The 18,833-nt window shown below is 47.3% G+C and overlaps 1 protein-coding gene across 3 annotated transcripts in view; it reads right to left on the reverse strand.

Annotated features, from left to right (window-relative positions):
- The window catches only part of RBM27 (RNA binding motif protein 27), a 96,163-nt gene extending 89,759 nt beyond the window's left edge, over positions 1–6,404 (reverse strand). For all 3 annotated transcript variants that reach the window (XM_044280744.1, XM_044280745.1, XM_044280743.1), the window contains exon 1: positions 6,120–6,404. In XM_044280744.1, the coding sequence (XP_044136679.1) occupies positions 6,120–6,178 (59 nt within the window). In that variant the 5' untranslated portion in view covers positions 6,179–6,404. The remainder of the gene's footprint in view (positions 1–6,119) is intronic.
- Positions 6,405–18,833: the final 12,429 nt, after the last annotated feature.

The raw sequence follows: 18,833 nt of genomic DNA on the forward strand, positions 1-18,833 counted from the left end.
CCCCATGGTCAGTGTTCTTGCATTGCGGCCCGCAGCACGGCCACGGGGTTCGTGTGCAGGAGGCCTAAGGCATATTGGTACACCATAGACTTTTCCAGGGTGCAAATGCCCACAGAGAGGGCTCTGAGTGCCGCCTCCGGCACCCATGCCATAGGTTCGCCATCACTGACCTAGCGTGTATTGGGGTCCCCTAGGGCTGCATCTGCCCTTAAAGAGAACCTGTCACCGGGATTTTGGGTATAGAGCTGAGGACATGGGTTGCTAGATGGCCGCTAGCACATCCGCAATACCCGGTCCCCATAGCTCTGTGTGCTTTTATTGTGTTAAAAAAAAAAAAAAAAACGATTTAATACATATGCTAATTAACCTGAGAAGAGTCCTGTCCCTGACTCATCTCACGTACAGGACACTTCCCAGGTTAATTTGCCTATGGATCAAATAGTTGTTTTTTTACACAATAAAAGCACACAGAGCTCTGGGGACTGGGTATTGCGGATGTGCTAGCAGCCATCTAGCAACCCATGTCCTCAGCTCTATACACAAAATCCCGGCTTCTCCTGTTACAATCCACTCCCAATTTTGGCTTCAAAAACTGCATTAAAAAGCTGGAAAACGCATATATAAAAAAAAAAAGCATGCACTTTTTGGAACAACACATACAGATTTATCCTCCATTTCCTATTGGTAAATCAAACACGGCAAACCTGGAAGGAAACGCAGGTGTGTTGTTGGAAAAACTACACGTGTTTTTAAAGTTTTTTGTTTTGTTTTTGATGGATCCAAAACGCAACACCACAGTGACATGTGGCAGTACCCCAAGCGTATTATCCAATGGTGCGGCAGCGTGAATCCACTGGCTGTTGTAAGTGAGTGCACCTTGGCCGGCTGTACCCTTCATCCATATGAACAGTTACGTGCACCGAGAGCAGGTCCATGCCACCCAGTGCACCCTGGCTCCTCCTGCTTACTCTGCAGGCTCCTCCCTCTCCTCCTTGATTGACAGATCAAATGGAATATAAAGTGCCTTTTCTCCAAAATAAAGCCACATGTCACTAAGTGAAAGGCATCAACCCATTCAGCTGGGCTAGAACAAGGCATTGGGGGAGATTTATCAAAAACTGAAAACTAGTTTAGTTGCCCATAGCAACAAATCAGATTCCACCTTCCATGTTTCAGAGTTCCTTTGGAAAATGAAAGGTGGAATCTGGTTGCTATGGGCAACTAAGCCAGTTCTACTTTACACTGGATAATGTCCCCCATTGTTTCTGGTTTAACAATTAGTTTCCTGGGGACAGATTCCCTTTAAATGGCTTCTGTCACCCCCAAGCCCCCCCCCCCAAATCATTTTTGGGCATATTAAAATTCTTATTGGACGACTATTCCCTATATAGGGCTCTTATCTTGTTCTGTGGCTTGGTTTCACTAAAAACCGATCTTTCAAAATATGCAAATTACTTCACTACCAGCAAGTAGGGCGGTTACTTGCTGGTAGCCGCCGCATCCTCCTTAAAAAAAAAAAAAACGCCCCCCTCCTCCTGCTGGTTGACAGGGCCAGCGAGTGCTCTCCTCCTCCGGCTGGCCCTGTCTGCAATTCAAATCCCGCGCCTGCGCCTTACATGTCTTCATTCGGCGCAGGCGCTCAGAGAAGGACGCTCGCTTCCCCAGCACTTCCTCAGTGCGCCTGCGCCGATGACGTCTTCTCTTTCGGGTTTAGAGGTGACGTCATTGGTGAGGGAGTGCCGAGGATGCGAGCGTCCTCTCAGAGCAACTGCGCCGAATGAAGACATGTCAGGCGCAGCATTTGAATTGCAGACAGGGCCAGCCGGAGGAAGAGTGCGCTCACTGGCCCTGTCAACCAGCAGGAGGAGGGGGGCGTTTTTTTTTTTTAAAGGAGGATGCGGCGGCTACCAGCAAGTAGACGCCCTACCTGCTGGTAGTGAAGTCATTTGCAAATTTTAAAAGATCGTTTTTTAATGAAGCCAAGCCACAGAACAAGGTAAGAGCCCTATATAGGGAATAGTCGTCCAATAAGAATTTGAATATGCCCGAAAATGAAAAATGGGTTTTGGGGGGGTGACAGAAGCCCTTTAAAGGAGTTGTCCACCTTTCTTATATGGTGTACTATGCTCAGGATAGGTCATCACTAGCTGATTGGCATTAGCTCCATCTACTTCCACTGACGGTAAAGCAGCAACACTCTAGCCATCAGGACGCAGTAGTCTGCATACCACATCTGGTAGGACTTGCCCACTTTCACTTTTTCCTTAAGGCTGGGTTCACACTTGAGCGTTGCGCAAACGCGCGTTTTAGACGCGCATTTTTATGCGCGTTTTTGTAATAGTAAACGCGCGTTTGACGCGCGTTTGTGTGATTCACTACAGTGTCCTATGGCCACAAACACCCCAAAAGTCGCTCATGTACTTTTTGGAGCGTCGGGCGTTTTACAGCGCGATCGTACGCGCTGTAAAACGCCCAAGTGTGAACCATTCCCATAGGGAATCATTGGTTTCTCCTTGTTGAGCGTTTTACAGCGCGTAGGAACGCGCTGTAAAACGCTGAGGTGTGAACCCAGCCTAAAGGGTTTCTGTCATGAGAAATAACGTCATGTAGCTGACTATATTAGCGATGGTACGCGTTATATCTCCCTGACGCAGTTCGCGCTAAATAAAGACTTTTATAATATGCTAGTGGGGCGTTGCTGCAGCACCTGGAGGCTCCGTCTTCTCACCCTTTGGCATGCCCATGTACAGTTGATTGACGTCCGAGTTCTCCTCAGTGTCCCGTAAATCCCGCGCCGTATTGTTTAGTATTCGGCGCAGAATACTAAACGAAAAAACGGAAGCCGCACGTGTGCCTTCCGCAATTTGCGGAACGGAAGGCCCATTGTAGACATGCCTAATCTTGTCCACATCTTTTGCGGCCCCATCGGACTCGGATGTGGACCATAACTACGGTCGTGTGCATGAGGCCTGAAAAAGAGACTTTGAGAAAGAACGGTTTTCAGAGACTTAGGGCTCATGCACATGTGCCAGCTGTGCCTGTGCTGCAGACCGCAAATTGTTCTACCTTTTAGTGGTACAGAGGCAGAGATTGAAATCCCATGGCAGCGCTCTGTAGTGCTTTCATTCTGTGCCTCCGCTCAGCTCTGTATATGGTGTGCACACGGCTGGTGCCCATATATTGCGGCTGTTTGCGGGCCTCAAGCTCTTAAACGGGTGTTCTGAGATAGGTCATCAGTATCTGATCGGTGGGAGTCCGACACCCGGGACCTCTGACGATCATCTGTTTGAGAAGACAGTGGTGCACACAGTAGCTCTGCAGCCTTCTCAGCTGTTCCTAGGCCAGTGACTACACGTTCATCTGTTACGTGGCCTAGACGTGGCTCAGCCCCATAGAAGTGAAAGGGGCTGAGCACGATACCAAGCACATCTGCTGTATTATGTACGGTGCTGAGCTTGGTGAGCTGAGAGAAGACAGTGGTGCTCACAGTAGGTCTGCAGCCTTCTCATCTGTTCCTAGGCCAGTGACTACGTGTTCTCCTGTCACGTGGCCTAGACGTGGCTCAGCCCCATAGAAGTGAAAGAGCCTGAGCACGATACCAAACACAGCCGCTGTATAATGTACGGTGCTGAGCTTAGTTAGCTGAGAGAAGACAGTGGTGCTCACACTAGCTCTGCAGCCTTATCTCAGCTATTCCTAGGCCAGTGACTACATGTTCATCTGTCACGTGGCCTAGACGTGGCTCATCCCCATAGAAGTGAAAGGGGCTGAGCACAATACCAAACACAGCCTCTGTATAATGTACCGTGCTGAGAGAAGGCCGCGGTGCACACAGTAGCTCTGCAGCCTTCTCTCAGCTGTTCCTAGGCCAGTGACTACATGTTCATCTGTGACGTGGCCTAGACGTGGCTCAGCCCCATAGAAGTGAAAAGGGCTGAGCACGATACCAAGCACAGCCGCTATCTCATGTACGGCACTGAGCTTGGTGAGCTGAGAGAAGGCCGCGGTGCACACAGTAGCGCTGCAGCCTTATCTCAGCTGTTCCTAGGCCAGTGACTACATGTTCATCTGTCACGTGGCTTAGACGCAGCTCAGCCCCATAGAAGTAAAAGGGGCTGAGCACGATACCAAGCACACCCGCTGTATAATGTACGGTGCTGAGAGAAGGCCGCGGTGCACACAGTAGCTCTGCAGCCTTCTCTCAGCTGTTCCTAGGCCAGTGACTACATGTTCATCTGTCACGTGGCCTAGATGTGGCTCAGCCCCATAGAAGTGAAAAGGGCTGAGCACGATACCAAGCACAGCCGCCATCTCATGTACGGTGCTGAGAGAAGGCCGCGGTGCAAACAGTAGCTCTGCAGCCTTCTCTCAGCTATTCCTAGGCCAGTGACTACACGTTCATCTGTCACGTGGCCTAGGAACAGCTAAGCCTCAGAAGTGAAAAGGGCTGAGCACGATACCAAGCACAGCCGCTATCTCATGTACGGTGCTGAGCTTGGTGAGCTGAGAGAAGGCCGCGGTGCACACAGATGCACAGTGCTTTCTCACACAGCTGATCAGTAGGGGTCCCGGGAGTAGGACCCCCACCAGATAGTGATCACCTATCAGAGGATAGATCATCAGTTTTAAAGTCTCGGTAACCCTTTTTGCACTGTTTCTTTGCAGCTCAGAGTTCTAAGTTAAAATCTGACCAGGGACCATATCTGGATTGGTGTCCTCTGCGTACACGTTCCTCCCAAACTCCATAATTTAGAGGCAAAGTGGCTTCCTATAAAATTGACCCTAGTGGGTGTCGTCTATGTGCACCTATAGGGTAGCCACAGCAGGGGTCCCTGGTATAAGACCCTCAATAGACATATTAATGATCTATCCTGAGGATGGGTCATCAATATCAGGAGCCTGGAAAGCCCCTTTAAGCCCTCTTTAACTCGTCCGTGTTGACATCTTGGACACGTAGTCAGTGGTCCATCCTTGAAGGATCCAGGTTTAGTCTGTGTCCCCGTTTTTTGCCCTCCGTGTATCATCTGTATTCCACAGACAACGCTAGGCTGAGAGTTCATTTCCAGAGCACCTCCTACCAATGATCCATCCTTGTTGTGTCAGCACTTTTCACTGCTCCATAGACTTTAATGGGCTTGTCTCCGTGGAAATGAACACACAAAAATCCACGGGTACATGGACAGCACACATCTGTGGAGGAGGCCTACCAAGAGCTATGGGCACAGAATAATGAATGTTGGCTGACCGGCGTATATACCAGAATAGCGCAGCTTAGCACAGCCTCAGGGTGGGGTTGTTAAACTGGATGTCAATCAATTAGAATAATGAAGGTCCCATGACAAGGAGCTGGCTGCAAGACCCCCCCCCCCCCCCCTACACACACACACACACACACACACACACACTAAACGACATGTGTATTGGTTCAATCCCCCCTTGTCCCCAATTCCAGCCGACCCTGTAAAGTGTATGATGTCGGAGGAGATAAGGACTGAACTGCCGATCCCTTTGATCCCAGGAAGACGGCATTCAAGGAGTGCGCCAGCGGCTTTCTGCCCATTCACTATACATGCATGCTTGGCAAGGCAGAGCATGCATGTGTATGGGAGGACAGAAACAGCCGTCACGTCAAACACTCTCTCATATGTATGGCCAGCGGTGGGAATGAGGCATTACGTACACAGACCCTATAGTTATTCCACATGGGTGAGGGCACCTCCCCAGCCTGGCTAGTAGGGGGGTCTTCATACTTGGGAGATTCTCCTCCTTCCTCCAAGGTGGTGCTCAAACCCGCAGAGCTTACTGTAGTCCATGGGGTTCATCCATCCCCTAGGCACAGCATCTTTCTATCGCGCGCTGCAGGTAGACAGGTGACAATGACACATATGACACCGCGTCTCATCACATCTGCAGAATTTGGCACCACACTGTAAAAGTGACTGGGCTGGAAACACATACTGGGCTGCCACAGACAACAGCTCCACTTTGGGCCAGTTTAGGATAAAACATGCTTACAGTGTGGCCCCCTCACCTGTCACCCCCGGGCACAAGCCATGCAGTCACCGCCCCCTCCCCCAGACTTGTTGCCACAAGGCCTGGTGCCCACGTCCAGTACTCACATTGGCTCCAGTAACTTGGCCAGCCACGTCTTGAAGGCCTCCACATTCTCTATCAGCATGTCGGCGGCTGAGGCAGGCCTGGGGGGTGTGGGGGACCACTATCGTGCCAGCACCGCGATCCCAGCGCTCATCCTCGTCTGCCCGGGAGTCCCGCCTCAATCTGACCCTCTATCACACACGTGCAGAAGCTTCCCGCCAGGCACTCTCTCTGTCGCGGCACCAAACGTACACCAGTTACCGGCTCAACTCCCGTCCCAAGCACGGCACAACTTAGGCAGGCATTAGGGCCTACGAGAGGACCGGAAGACGGACAGCTCGACGCAGCCAATCGCGATACTGGACGTGACGTACGGTGACCAATAGGCTCCTTGCGGGGCGGGACTACACGGTCTAGGTCATTAGTGGGAGGAGCCGTGGCAGCAGTGGTTTGTAGTACCGCATGGTGACTGAGTGCTGGGCACAGGGCTGTGTCGTATGGTTACTCAGTCTGGGGTAACTAATGCTCAGGTGTGAGGAAGGGGCGTTCAGCTTCCAATAATAAGAATCCCTTTCTGAAGGGCCTTCATACTGAAGAAGACAGTTTGTATACCTAGCTGTGAAATTTTGCTTTGCCCCCCACTGCTTGGATGTTTTCTTTCCATTGCTAGTGGAGCGTACTCAGGCAGTGCCGTGGAAACAGCATCAGAAAACCTGCATGCAGTTTTTGTTTAAAGGGGTTGTCCAATTTTTATAAGGTTTAAAATTCTCCCTCCCCTGCCTTATCTGCTTCTTGCTGTGCTATGGCTTCTTCGGTCCACCGTTGTCCAAGTGTGAACGCTCACATGGACTGCTGTTCTGTGCACCACTGCAGCCAGTGACATCCCCATGTGGCATGTCACAGGGTCATATACTGCTTGGGAGACATGTCATTGGCTTCTGGAGCACACAAGGCCCCATCCGTCATTGTGTTCACTGAGAAGGGGTTATCTGACTCTTTGTAAGGGCTCATTCAGACGGCCGTATGCTGTCCGCAAAAATGCGGATTTTTTTTTGCGAACAGCATACGGCCGTCTGAATGAGCCCTAACTGATGACTAGTGTTGAGCGAACTTCTGTTTTCAAGTTCGACATACAAGGTTCAGGTTATCTAAGAATTCAGTTATGGATTCTGCTACCATGGACCACAAGTCTGGACCTTGTATGCGAAACTCGAAAACAGAAGTTTGCTCATCCCTACTGATGACCTGTTCTCTGGATTGGTCATCATTATTTGATCATTGGGGGTCTGACACCTGGGACCCTCACCGATCAGCTGTTTAAGAAGGCCCTGGTGCTCCTACAAGCACGTGGCCTTCTCGCTGCTTACCCTAGGCCAGTGACATCGCAAATATCAGTCACCGATGGTTGTGACGTCTCTAGCCTAGGGTAAGCAGCTCTCAAGGGAGCGCTGGTGCCCTTTGAAACAGCTGATCAGTGAGGTGTCAGACCCCCACAGATCAGATACTAATGACCTATCCTGAGGATAGGTAAGTTACAAAAATTCAGATAACCCCTTTAGGGGGTTTTCTCACTTTGATGACCTATCACGGAGGTCAGCCACGTTCTACACTCCAGCTGTTGTGAAACAACAATTCCCAGTATACTCCATTCATTTCTATGAGAGTTCTTAGAAAAGCAGTATGCATGCTGGGAGTTGTAGTTTTACAACAGCTGGAGTGCGGGAGGTTGCCTACCCCTGTCCTATCAGAATAGGTCATCAATATCAGATTGATGGGGTTCAGACTCCGGGCACCCCTGCTGATTCAAGTTAATGTGTTCTCATCAACCAGCTGTTCTCTGGGGGTCAGAGACTCTTGCCAACCTGGTATTGATGACCTATCATCAAGGAGAAAACTTAACAACCAATTTAACTCCTAGGTTCTTTAAACATGGTGCCCTCTCGTGGGTGCAGGGGGCGCCATAGTCGGTGGGTCTCTGCTGTTTCAAACAGCAGAGGCCCGCAGCTAATGTCTGCGATCGGCAATAATGCCGATCACAGTCAATTAAGCCTTTAAATGCTGTTGTCAAGTGTGACGAACACTTCCAGGTTAAGACCGGCGGCCCATCGTATTAGTGCTGCAGTTCCTATGTTGGTCAGCATGTGGCAAGCAAACATAGAATATCTGCAAAATCTGCTTGTACTGCATATTGTAGCTTTCTAGAGGGGCTAAAAAAAAGTTGATAAATCTAAAAAAAAATATAAAAATTCACCCCCCTTTCTCTAGAATAAAAAATAAATACATAAACAATGAAAAAACTAGATTTTTGTGGACTCACCTATAAAATCTCTCTCAAGGGTGCTGTCATGGGCTTATGGAAAAGTGATTGAGTAAGTGTAATCTTAAATTTCTCGCTCGTATCATTGGGGGACACAGGACCGTGGGACGTTCCAAAGCAGTCCACGGGGCGAGAAGAACAAAACCCATGGAAAACTGCCTCGCGGAAGCTCAAGACATTGCTGCCTGCAAGACTTTGCGGCCCAGCGCAGTGTCCGCTGATGCAAAAGTATGCACCTGGTAAAACTTGGTGAACGTGTGCAAGGACGAGTCGCTGCCTTGCACAGCTGTGAAGCGGAAGCCTGGTGGAAGCGAGCCCAAGACGCGCCCACCGCCCTGGTCGAGTGGGCTGTGATACCGAGGGGTGGCACCTTGCCCCGGGAGCGGTATGCCTCAGCAATTGCCAAACGAATCCTCCTGGCAATTGTCACCTTGGAGGCCGCCAAACCTTTGCAAGGATCTTCCGGAATAACAAACAGAGAGTCTGTATGGCGCAAAGTGCTCGAGACAGATAAGTAAATCCTGAGAGCCCTAAACACATCCAGCTGATGGAGACCCCGCTCCCTAGAATGCGAAGGAGAGGGGCAGAACAAAGGAAGAACAATGTCTTTGCTGACATGGAATGCAGAGACTACCTTCGGCTGAAAAGAAGGTATAGGTCGGAACCCCGCCTTATCTTGGTGCAGAATAAGGAAGAGTTCCTTACAGGAAACCGCTGCCAACTCCAAAATGCGCCTGATGGAAGTGATAGCCACCAGGAATGCAACCTTCCAGGAGAGAATACAGAGGGGAAACTTTGTTTAAAGGCTCAAATGGAGCCGATTGGAGGGAACCCAGAACCAGGTTAAAGTCCCAAGAAGGCAAGGGGGGGGGGGCGATAAGAAGAGACGGTGTGGGCCAGCCCTTGTAGGAAGGTCTTAACCGGAGCCTGTAGTGCCAGAGGACGCTGGAAAAAAATTGACAGTGCTGACACCTGCCCCTTCAAGGAACTGCGGGCAAGACCCAAATCCAGACCCGATTGCAGAAATGAAAGGATGGTGGGAGGGGAGAAGCATAGCGGGGGTGAGGTTACGTTCCGCACAGAAACGTAAAAAAGACCTCCAAGTTCTGTAATAAATCCTGGACGATGCTTGTTTCCTGGCTTTAATCATGGTGTGGATGACCCTGTCCGGGAAACCTTGCTGCTTCAGAATGGCGGTTTCAACAGCCACGCCGTCAAACGTAGCGACTCTTAACGCTGGTGGAAGACAGGACCCTGAGAGAGAAGATCCGGTCTGAGCGGAAGGGGCCACGACGTTGATGTCTGTGTGCCACGCGCGAGGAGGCCAATCCGGAGCGATGAGGATCGTCTGGATGCCCTCCATCCTGATTCTGCGTAAGACTCGAGGCAGGAGAGGAAGAGGCGGGAACACGTACACCAGGGAGAACCCGTCCAATGGTGCCACCAGCACGTCTACAGCGCATGCCCTGGGATCTCTTGTTTGAGAGAAGAAGGCGGGGAGTTTGTGGTTGAGCCAGGACGCCATCACGTCCACCTCCGGTTAACCTCACCGGAGACAGATCGCTTGGAACTCCTCCGGGTGTAGAGACCACTCCCCCAGGTCCACCGTCGTCCGACTGAGGAAATCTGCCGTCCAATTCTCCACTCCCGGAATGTAGACCGCCGAAAGAGCTGGAACATGGGTCTCTGCCCACTGCAGGATTTTGGCAAACTCCACCATCACCCCCTTGGTGATTGATATAAGCCACTGCCGTGGCATTGTCTGACTGTACCTGGATCGGCTGGCCCCCGTCAAGGATCATGCCTAGAAAAGTGATCCGTCTGGTGGGGCATAGGGAAGACTTCTGGAAGTTCACCAGCCAGCCGAACCTCGCCAGGGTATCCAGAGTGATAAAATAAAAGACGCAGGGCAGTAATATTAGTATATTTTAATGTAAATCGTGGAGACTAATGTGGTGATGTTATTAGCTCAGTAAGTAAAATCCAGGTGACAGTGTCCCTTTAAGTATTGCTTATTTGCTTCCGTGAGTGGGCCATATGTCTTAGAACAGCATAGATTGGGTACATTGGAGTGATACTGTAGTTTAGATTCTCATTTGCATATATTCTATGCTGCTTCGAAGCATATGCCCACTCACTTTAGTGTATATCTAGTAAACTATTTAATTTTTGTGCAAGGCCTAAATGTCTTGCATTGCATACATTTCTAATTCCCTTTTTGCAATGCATTAGGCAACTTGTTGCATAGCAACCAAGGCCTTACATTTAAAAAAATGTTTCTATACTTTAATAACTCCATTTTATTACAGATATAAAAATGTCTGTTATATAAAGTATTAATAGGCCTCTTTCACTATTTCGAGTTTGTAGCGAGAAGGATGTGTGTGATCATTTTTTCTGGACTTTTAGGCCTCATGCACACGGTTGTTCACGGTCATAGCAAGCCTGTATTGCAACCCCCAAAAAGTGAGTCCACAATATGCTGGCATCGGCCGTGTGCTCACCACATCACGGATGTTGACCCATTCACTGGGTCCGCAATCCAGAAGGTCCAGAGCGGAACAGAGGCACGGAACTTGTTTTATATTTTTTCAGTGCAGATGGATCACGGACCCATTCAAGCTGAATGGGTCTGGATCCATCACGACCGCCATCTGGATAGTGCTATGGCTGTGTGCATGAGGCCTTACAAGATCTTATGACATCATGATTTATTTAGCTCTGTGCCTTTCAGTTTATAGAAAATCAAATTGACAATTTAATGTCACAATGATTATGTTAAATAAAGTTTAATTGACAAGGCCCAGAACTTTATCAATCTGGTAGTTTAAAATAGAGGTTCACAATCACACTTGAAGCTTTATTTTATATTTTGACATGTTGCTGTATTTTGTGCCCTATAAGACACATATAAGAGGTTTTAGAGGAGGACAATAAGAAAAAAATATTTTTCATTAGATCTCAGATCAGGCCAGTAATCAGACCTCATCTGACAGCCCTAATCAGACCTCCAATGTTTATAAGCCCCTTAATCAGACCTCAGATCAGACCCCCAATGTTATTAAGACCTCAGATCAGACCCCCATGCCTCAGATCAGACCCTCATGCCATTTATGAGCCCCTATGCTAGTTATAAGCCCCCATGCCATTTATGAGCCCCCAGGGCCATTTATTATGCATCCAGTGCCATTTATTATACCCCCAGTATGAGCCACAGAGCAAATAGAATAAAAAAAAACATTTACCTCTCCTGCTCCTGGACGCCGCCACTCCTCACCTCCAGCGCACTCTATCTTCTTCCTACTGTCTGCTGTGCTGTGACCCAGCACGCACAGTGTGAGGTCACACCGCGCCCTCACACTGTGCACAGCCTTCACAGCCGAGGACCAGGAAGCGGTGAGTACAGAGCCTTTACTGCTTCCCGGTCCTCTGGTACTAATGAGCGCTTTCAAAATGGAAGCGCTTCATTAGTGTTTGCCCCATAAGACGCAGGGGCATTTTCCCCCACTTTTTTTGGGGGGGGGGGGGAGCGCCTTATGGGGTGAAAAATACTGTATTTGTAAATAATTTTTATACATTTTTAATTTAACATAAAAAAGCACTGGTACTCTTGTCTAGACCAATTTAGAAGAGAGCTTAATCAGAAGCATCGTTGTAAAGATGGGTCCCTTAACAAAAAACCCTACATGTGCACCCGACAGCTCCAGTTTTCAAAATTACGGACATAAGTAATTGAAATTGAATTCTTTTTAAAATGGCTATAATAAATTTATATATAAAATTATACAAACCGGATTCCAAAAAAGTTGGGACACTATACAAATCGTGAATAAAAACTGAATGCAAAGATGTGGAGGTGCCAACTTCTAATATTTTATTCAGAATAGAACATAAATCACGGAACAAAAGTTTAAAGTGAGAAAATGTACCATTTTAAGGGAAAAATATGTTGAATCAGAATTTCATGGTGTCAACAAATCCCCAAAAAGTTGGGACAAGGCCATTTTCACCACTGTGTGGCATCTCCCCTTCTTCTTACAACACTCAACAGACGTCTGGGGACCGAGGAGACCAGTTTCTCAAGTTTAGAAATAGGAATGCTCTCCCATTCTTGTCTAATACAGGCCTCTAACTGTTCAATCGTCTTGGGCCTTCTTTATTGCACCTTCCTCTTTATGATGCGCCAAATGTTCTCTATAGGTGAAAGATCTGGACTGCAGACTGGCCATTTCAGTACCCGGATCCTTCTCTTACGCAGCCATGATGTTGTGATTGATGCAGAATGTGGTCTGGCATTATCTTGTTAAAAAATGCAGGGTCTTCCCTGAAAGAGATGACGTCTGGATGGGAGCATATGTTGTTCTAGTGCCTTTCCAGACATGCAAGCTGCCCATGCCACACGCACTCATGCAACCCTATACCATCAGAGATGCAGGCTTCTGAACTGAGCGTTGATAACAACTTGGGTTGTCCTTGTCCTCTTTGGTCCGGATGACATGGCGTCCCAGATTTCCAAAAAGAACTTCAAATCGTGACTTGTCTGACCACAGAACAGTCTTCCATTTTGCCACACTCCATTTTAAATGATCCCTGGCCCAGTGAAAACGCCTGAGCTTGTGGATCTTGCTTAGAAATGGCTTCTTCTTTGCACTGTAGAGTTTCAGCTGGCAACGGCGGATGGCACGGTGGATTGTGTTCACTGACAATGGTTTCTGGAAGTATTCCTGAGCCCATTCTGTGATTTCATTTACAGTAGCATTCCTGTTTGTGGTGCAGTGTCGTTTAAGGGCCCGGAGATCACGGGCATCCAGTATGGTTTTACGGCCTTGACCCTTACGCACAGAGATTGTTCCAGATTCTCTGAATCTTCGGATGATGTTATGCACAGTTGATGATGATAGATGCAAAGTCTTTGCAATTTTTCGCTGGGTAACACCTTTCTGATATTGCTCCACTATCTTTCTGCGCAACATTGTGGGAATTGGTGATCCTCTACCCATCTTGGCTTCTGAGAGACACTGCCACTCTGAGAAGCTCTTTTTATACCCAATCATGTTGCCAATTGACCTAATTAGTGTTAATTGGTCTTCCAGCTTTTCGTTATGCTCAAATTTACTTTTTTCCAGCCTCTTATTGCTACTTGTCCCAACTTTTTGGGGATTTGTTGACACCGTGAAAATTTGAATCAACGTATTTGTCCTTTAAAATGATACATTTACTCGGATTAAACGTTTGATCTGTCATCTACGTTCTATTACAAAAAAATATTGACATTTGCCATCTCCACATCATTGCATTCAGTTTTTATTCACAATTTGTTTAGTGTCCCAACTTTTTGGGAATCCGGTTTGTATTAATAATGATTTTTTTTCTACATTACTGTGGACAATCTTTCACCAGATTCAGACACTAGACAGCCGGAACCTGCTGCGGAGGCCGTACCACAAGAGGAGATACAGTCAGAGACTTCTCAAGCGCAGTTCAGGAGTATTCTGATCAACCCCCAGAGAGACTTTCCTCACAGGCTATGGAGGTTGAAGTCATTGAGGCCAACCCAGAAATCACCCCAGTTGGTGCAGCACAGATTTGCCGTTCATCAGGCAGACGAAGGCAACCCCCTCAGGTAGATGTTCGAGGCCAGATTGATTGTCAGGTTCTTGAATATCTTAATCGGAATCGATCTGACAGCAAGGACGAAGCAGCTTTAAAAAGCTTAGCTTCTTACCTTCATCGTGTGTCTGATAAACGGCAAACTAAATGTTCTGCATTGGCCTTAATGATCAACCTATTTGCCGGCCCCCAAGAGCCTTACGAAGTGGTGCATAGCATAGAGCGTGCTAGGGATTGTGTGCTCAATCACCCCATTGTAGAAACACCAGGCCCTTTTACAAGGGAAATGTACGATTTGTGGTTTTTTTTTATGTTAAATAAATGTTTTTGTGTTGTTTTAATTAAGATTTTATCTTGTCGTTTGATATTGATTACCTATTAACTTTTTAGGTCATCAATATCTTATCTTCTTAGGTCCAACACTCTATATATATATATATATATATATATATATATATATATATAAAGAAGGACGTATATACACTCACCTGAAGAAATATTAGGAACACCATACTAAGACGATGTTGGACCTCCTTTTGCCTTCAGAACTGCTCAGGTAGCCCGTGGCATTTAAACGATGGCCAATTGGCACTAAGGGGCCTAAAGTGTGCCCAGAAAACATCCCCCACACCATTACACCACCACCACCACCAGCCTGCACAGTGGTAACAAGGCATGATGGATACATGTTCTCATTCTGTTTACGCCAAATTCGGACTCTACCATTTGAATGTCTCAACAGAAATCGAGAATCATCAGACCAGGCAACATTTTTACAGTCTTCAACAGTCCAATTTTGGTGAGCTCGTGCAAATTGTAGCCTCTTTTTCCTATTTGTAGTGGAGATGAGTGGTACCCGGTGGGGTCTTTTGCTGTTGTAGCCCATCTGCCTCAAGGTTGTGCGTGTTGTGGCTTCACAAATGCTTTGCTGCATACCTCGGTTGCAACGAGTGGTTATTTCAGTCAACGTTGCTCTTCTATCAGCTTGAATCAGTCGGCCCATTCTCCTCTGACCTTTAGCATCAACAAGGCATTTTCGCCCACAGGACTGCCGCCTACTGGATGTTTTTCCCTTTTCACACCATTCTTTGTAAACCCTAGAAATGGTTGTGCGTGAAAATCCCAGTAACTGAGCAGATTGTGAAATACTCAGACCGGCCCGTCTGGCACCAACAACCATGCCACGCTCAAAATTGCTTAAACCACCTATCTTTCCCATTCTGACATTCAGTTTGGAGTTCAGGAGATTGTCTTGACCAGGACCACAACCCTACATGCATTGAAGCAACTGCCATGTGATTGGTTGACTAGATAATCGCATTAATGAGAAATAGAACAGGTGTTCCTAATAATTCTTTAGGTGAGTGTATGTGTGTATGTACCGGTATGTTCCGCGATCACTCAAAAACGCAACCATCAATTTCAACGAAACTTGGTATACACATCCCTTGCTAGCTAGAAAGAAATCTTGTGTGGTTCATACGCCTCTACACAGCAGCTGCATGAAGTTTGTATGCTCCAACTGTTTTTGCTACACACATATTGCTCTGTAACTTAAAAACTCATCAATCAATTTCTACTAAACTTGGTACACATATCACTTACTATCTGGGAAAGAATACTGTGGAGGTAACATGCCGGTACACAATGATTTTCTGTCTGTCTGTTCTTTATGCGTGACCAAACGACTGGACCGATCGTCACCAAATTTGTCACACAGGTACATCAGGTGTCCGGGAAGGTTTTAGACCGGGTCTCAGCTCTCTATGAAGTACCGTTCCTGAGATATTCCCCAAAAATTACCTGCATTAGTCAATACAAGCCTGCAAGTCTTTCTCTTTATATCCCAACTGCCATACACACGATCACATGGCCCTTATCAGCCAATAGAAGCTTGCAGGCCCTTAGACCCAGTTTTATTCCAGGTTTCCATAACAACCCAGACATTTTTCTTTACTGCAGTAGGTCAGCTTTAGGCTATAGCTACAGGACGACAATAAGTCACATGACACTTAGGGCACAACTACACTGCTACATGTGTCGCGTGACATTGATGTTGCACCAATGTCGCGCAACAATATTTATAATGATAGTCTATGGTGTTGCACTGCAACATGTGACATACTGTGACAATCGCAAAAAAATCCATCTCGTCACAGGTCGCAGTGCGACACCATAGCCTATCATAAAAATTTAAACAAAATTTTGTTGTCATATAGCCCTAGCATTAAAGGGACAGGGTGCTGTGGAGGTCACGGTTAAAGAGGCGTTCACTGTGGATGTTACTGTTAAGGGGGCAGGCCGCTGTGGAGGTCACTGTTAAAGGGGCGGACACTGTGGAGGTCATTGTTAAGTGGGCAGGGGCCACTATTAAAGGGACAACTGCTGTGGAGGTCACTGTTAAGACAGCAGGGTACTGTGGAGGTCACTGTTAAGGGGGCGGATCCCTGAGGAGGTCACTGTCAAGGGAGTGGGGTGCTGTGAAGGTCAAAGTTAAAGGGGTTGTCCGGGTTCAGAGCTGAATCCGGACATACCCATAATTTCACCCAGGCAGCACCCCTGATGTTAGCATCGGAGCATCTCATGCTCTGATGCGCTCTCTTGCCCTGCGCTAGATCACGCAGGGAAAGGGCCCTTGTTTACAATAAGACACTGCCAGGCGTGATGGAGAGCCTGGTACATCACCGAAACTCCGGAAAATGCCTTTGCCCTGTGCGGTTTAGCGCAAAGGAGAGCATCGGAGCATGAACTGCTTCGATGCTCAAGTCAGGGGGGCTGCCTGGGTCTGGGTTCAGCTCTGAACCCGGACAACCCCTTTAAGGGAATGGGCTGTTGTGGAGGTCCCATTTTAAAGTGGTGGGGCACTGTGGGAAGGTCAGTGTTAAGGGGTGGGGGACTGTGGAGTTCACTGTTAAAGGGGTGGGGTGCTGTAGAGGTCACTGTTGTGGGGGATACTGTCGATATCTTTTAAGAATCATCGGCATCCTGAGATAGTTCTCCCCCAGCCTAATCATCCTAGATTTTTTTTTCCTTTAAACACCTCCAAGTACTTTTTTTTTACACTTTTCACTTTTTTAAAGTTATGTAAATTAAATTCTTACCTCATCACTTCCAATTCCTAACCCCACCTCCTGTTACATGAGTGACAGAATTTAAAGATCCTACCCTCCTCCGGAACTCAAGTCCCAAATCCCGCGCATGTGCAGAACCAGTCACCTAACTCCTCATTTCACACTAATCATATAATGTACACTGCGCAGCTGCGAGACTTGAAAGAGAAGAGGTGGAGATGAGCAATCGTAGAGGGTGTGTCTTATTCATTTGTGGGCATGGCTGCACTCCAAGAGTCAGAGAATGCTGGACTCATCTCTGAAGCATGGAGGAGACAGGACTCATCTAAAGTGCATTTACATATATGGCGGGAACATTTATTTTAGATTTTTTCCTGAACTGATAGTTCGTTCAGAATTAATTTTAATATCATTATTAATGTGTTAAAAAGTATTTACAGAAAAGTGAGTGGATACATAGGCTTAGAAAGTGATGACAGGTTTCCTTTAATGACACATACAAACATTGAATAAAATAGATGAAAAATGATGATGTTCTATACTTACCTTGTCTGAATAGAAGTTTATTCTTAGTGGATTGCGGGTCTGATTACGTCTGGTGTTGTCCATGTTCAAAGCTGAACCCAGACATATCCCATTTTTTTGTAGAAAAATGGGACATGTTCGTGTTCAGCTCTGAATCTGAAAATACCTTAGCCTGCAAGCCCACGTCAAGGGTCCTCATTCTGTTGCGAGTCCCTTAACTAAACTAACAACAGGGGATCTAACTAAATTAAGAAAATATTATTTTATTTCAAATTTAAAACCAAATTCCAGCTGAAAACAATGACTTCCACAGATGACATCCAACTGCCAAGGCAATGCCCCCCTTAGGGCTGCAGAAATAGTCAGCTTAGAGTTCCCAAACAGCTAGTCAAGCCGTTCTAGGCTGACTCAAGTCTAAAATTACAGAAGTCAAATTTAGGCCCAAATCTGCATCAGAGGAGGCATCGTGAATCCTGGTGAAGTTGTGTACACAGGCCTGTATCACTAGGGTGGCATTGTCCGGATTCATCTGTATGGATGACATGAATACTCTCCACTTTGCAGAGTCCACTTTTTATTTTCCACATGCCGACGGGCACGAGTCAGTTGATAGTTGACGATGCGCTTTTGGTCATCCAGATCGCGTCTAGGGAAGGGCCACATCAGGTGGGGTGACAATGTGAATCCTTAATCTGCCATGATCACAAATGGAGCCAGCAGACCTCCTGATCCAGGTAGTCTTCTGGGCTCTGGCAGGGCAAGCTGGTGTCACGGTGGGCAAGATACGAGATACAATAAACACACAGAAAACCTCGAAACAAGCGTCTAGGCCAGAAGCTCGGGGTAAAGGTCACCTCCTGACAATTCCCTACCAGCTCTCCCTGGACTTCTGTGCCCACGTTAAGACCCTAAAGGTGGGAATCAATGTGCCTCCATGCCTAAGGCTGAAGATTCCCTAAAGTCCCTGAGATGGTGGAAAGGGGGAAAGAGGTGGACTGCTTCCTCAGGTCCTGGAGGAGGCAGGTGTCTCGCTAACAGCCTAGACAGAACACAAAAAGGAAATAACCAACTTATCTTGTAGCAGAGCAGAAACAGAAAATCCACCTTTCCACAGAGCAAGACAGAAGCTATAACCCGCACATGACACTGGGAAGGGGCATAATTTAAAATCAACCCCACCCAGTGCACCTGAAGGGAGGCGGATACAGCTCAAC

This window comes from Bufo gargarizans, chromosome 2 (genome assembly GCF_014858855.1).
Source record: "Bufo gargarizans isolate SCDJY-AF-19 chromosome 2, ASM1485885v1, whole genome shotgun sequence".
Classification (NCBI taxonomy): domain Eukaryota; kingdom Metazoa; phylum Chordata; class Amphibia; order Anura; family Bufonidae; genus Bufo; species Bufo gargarizans.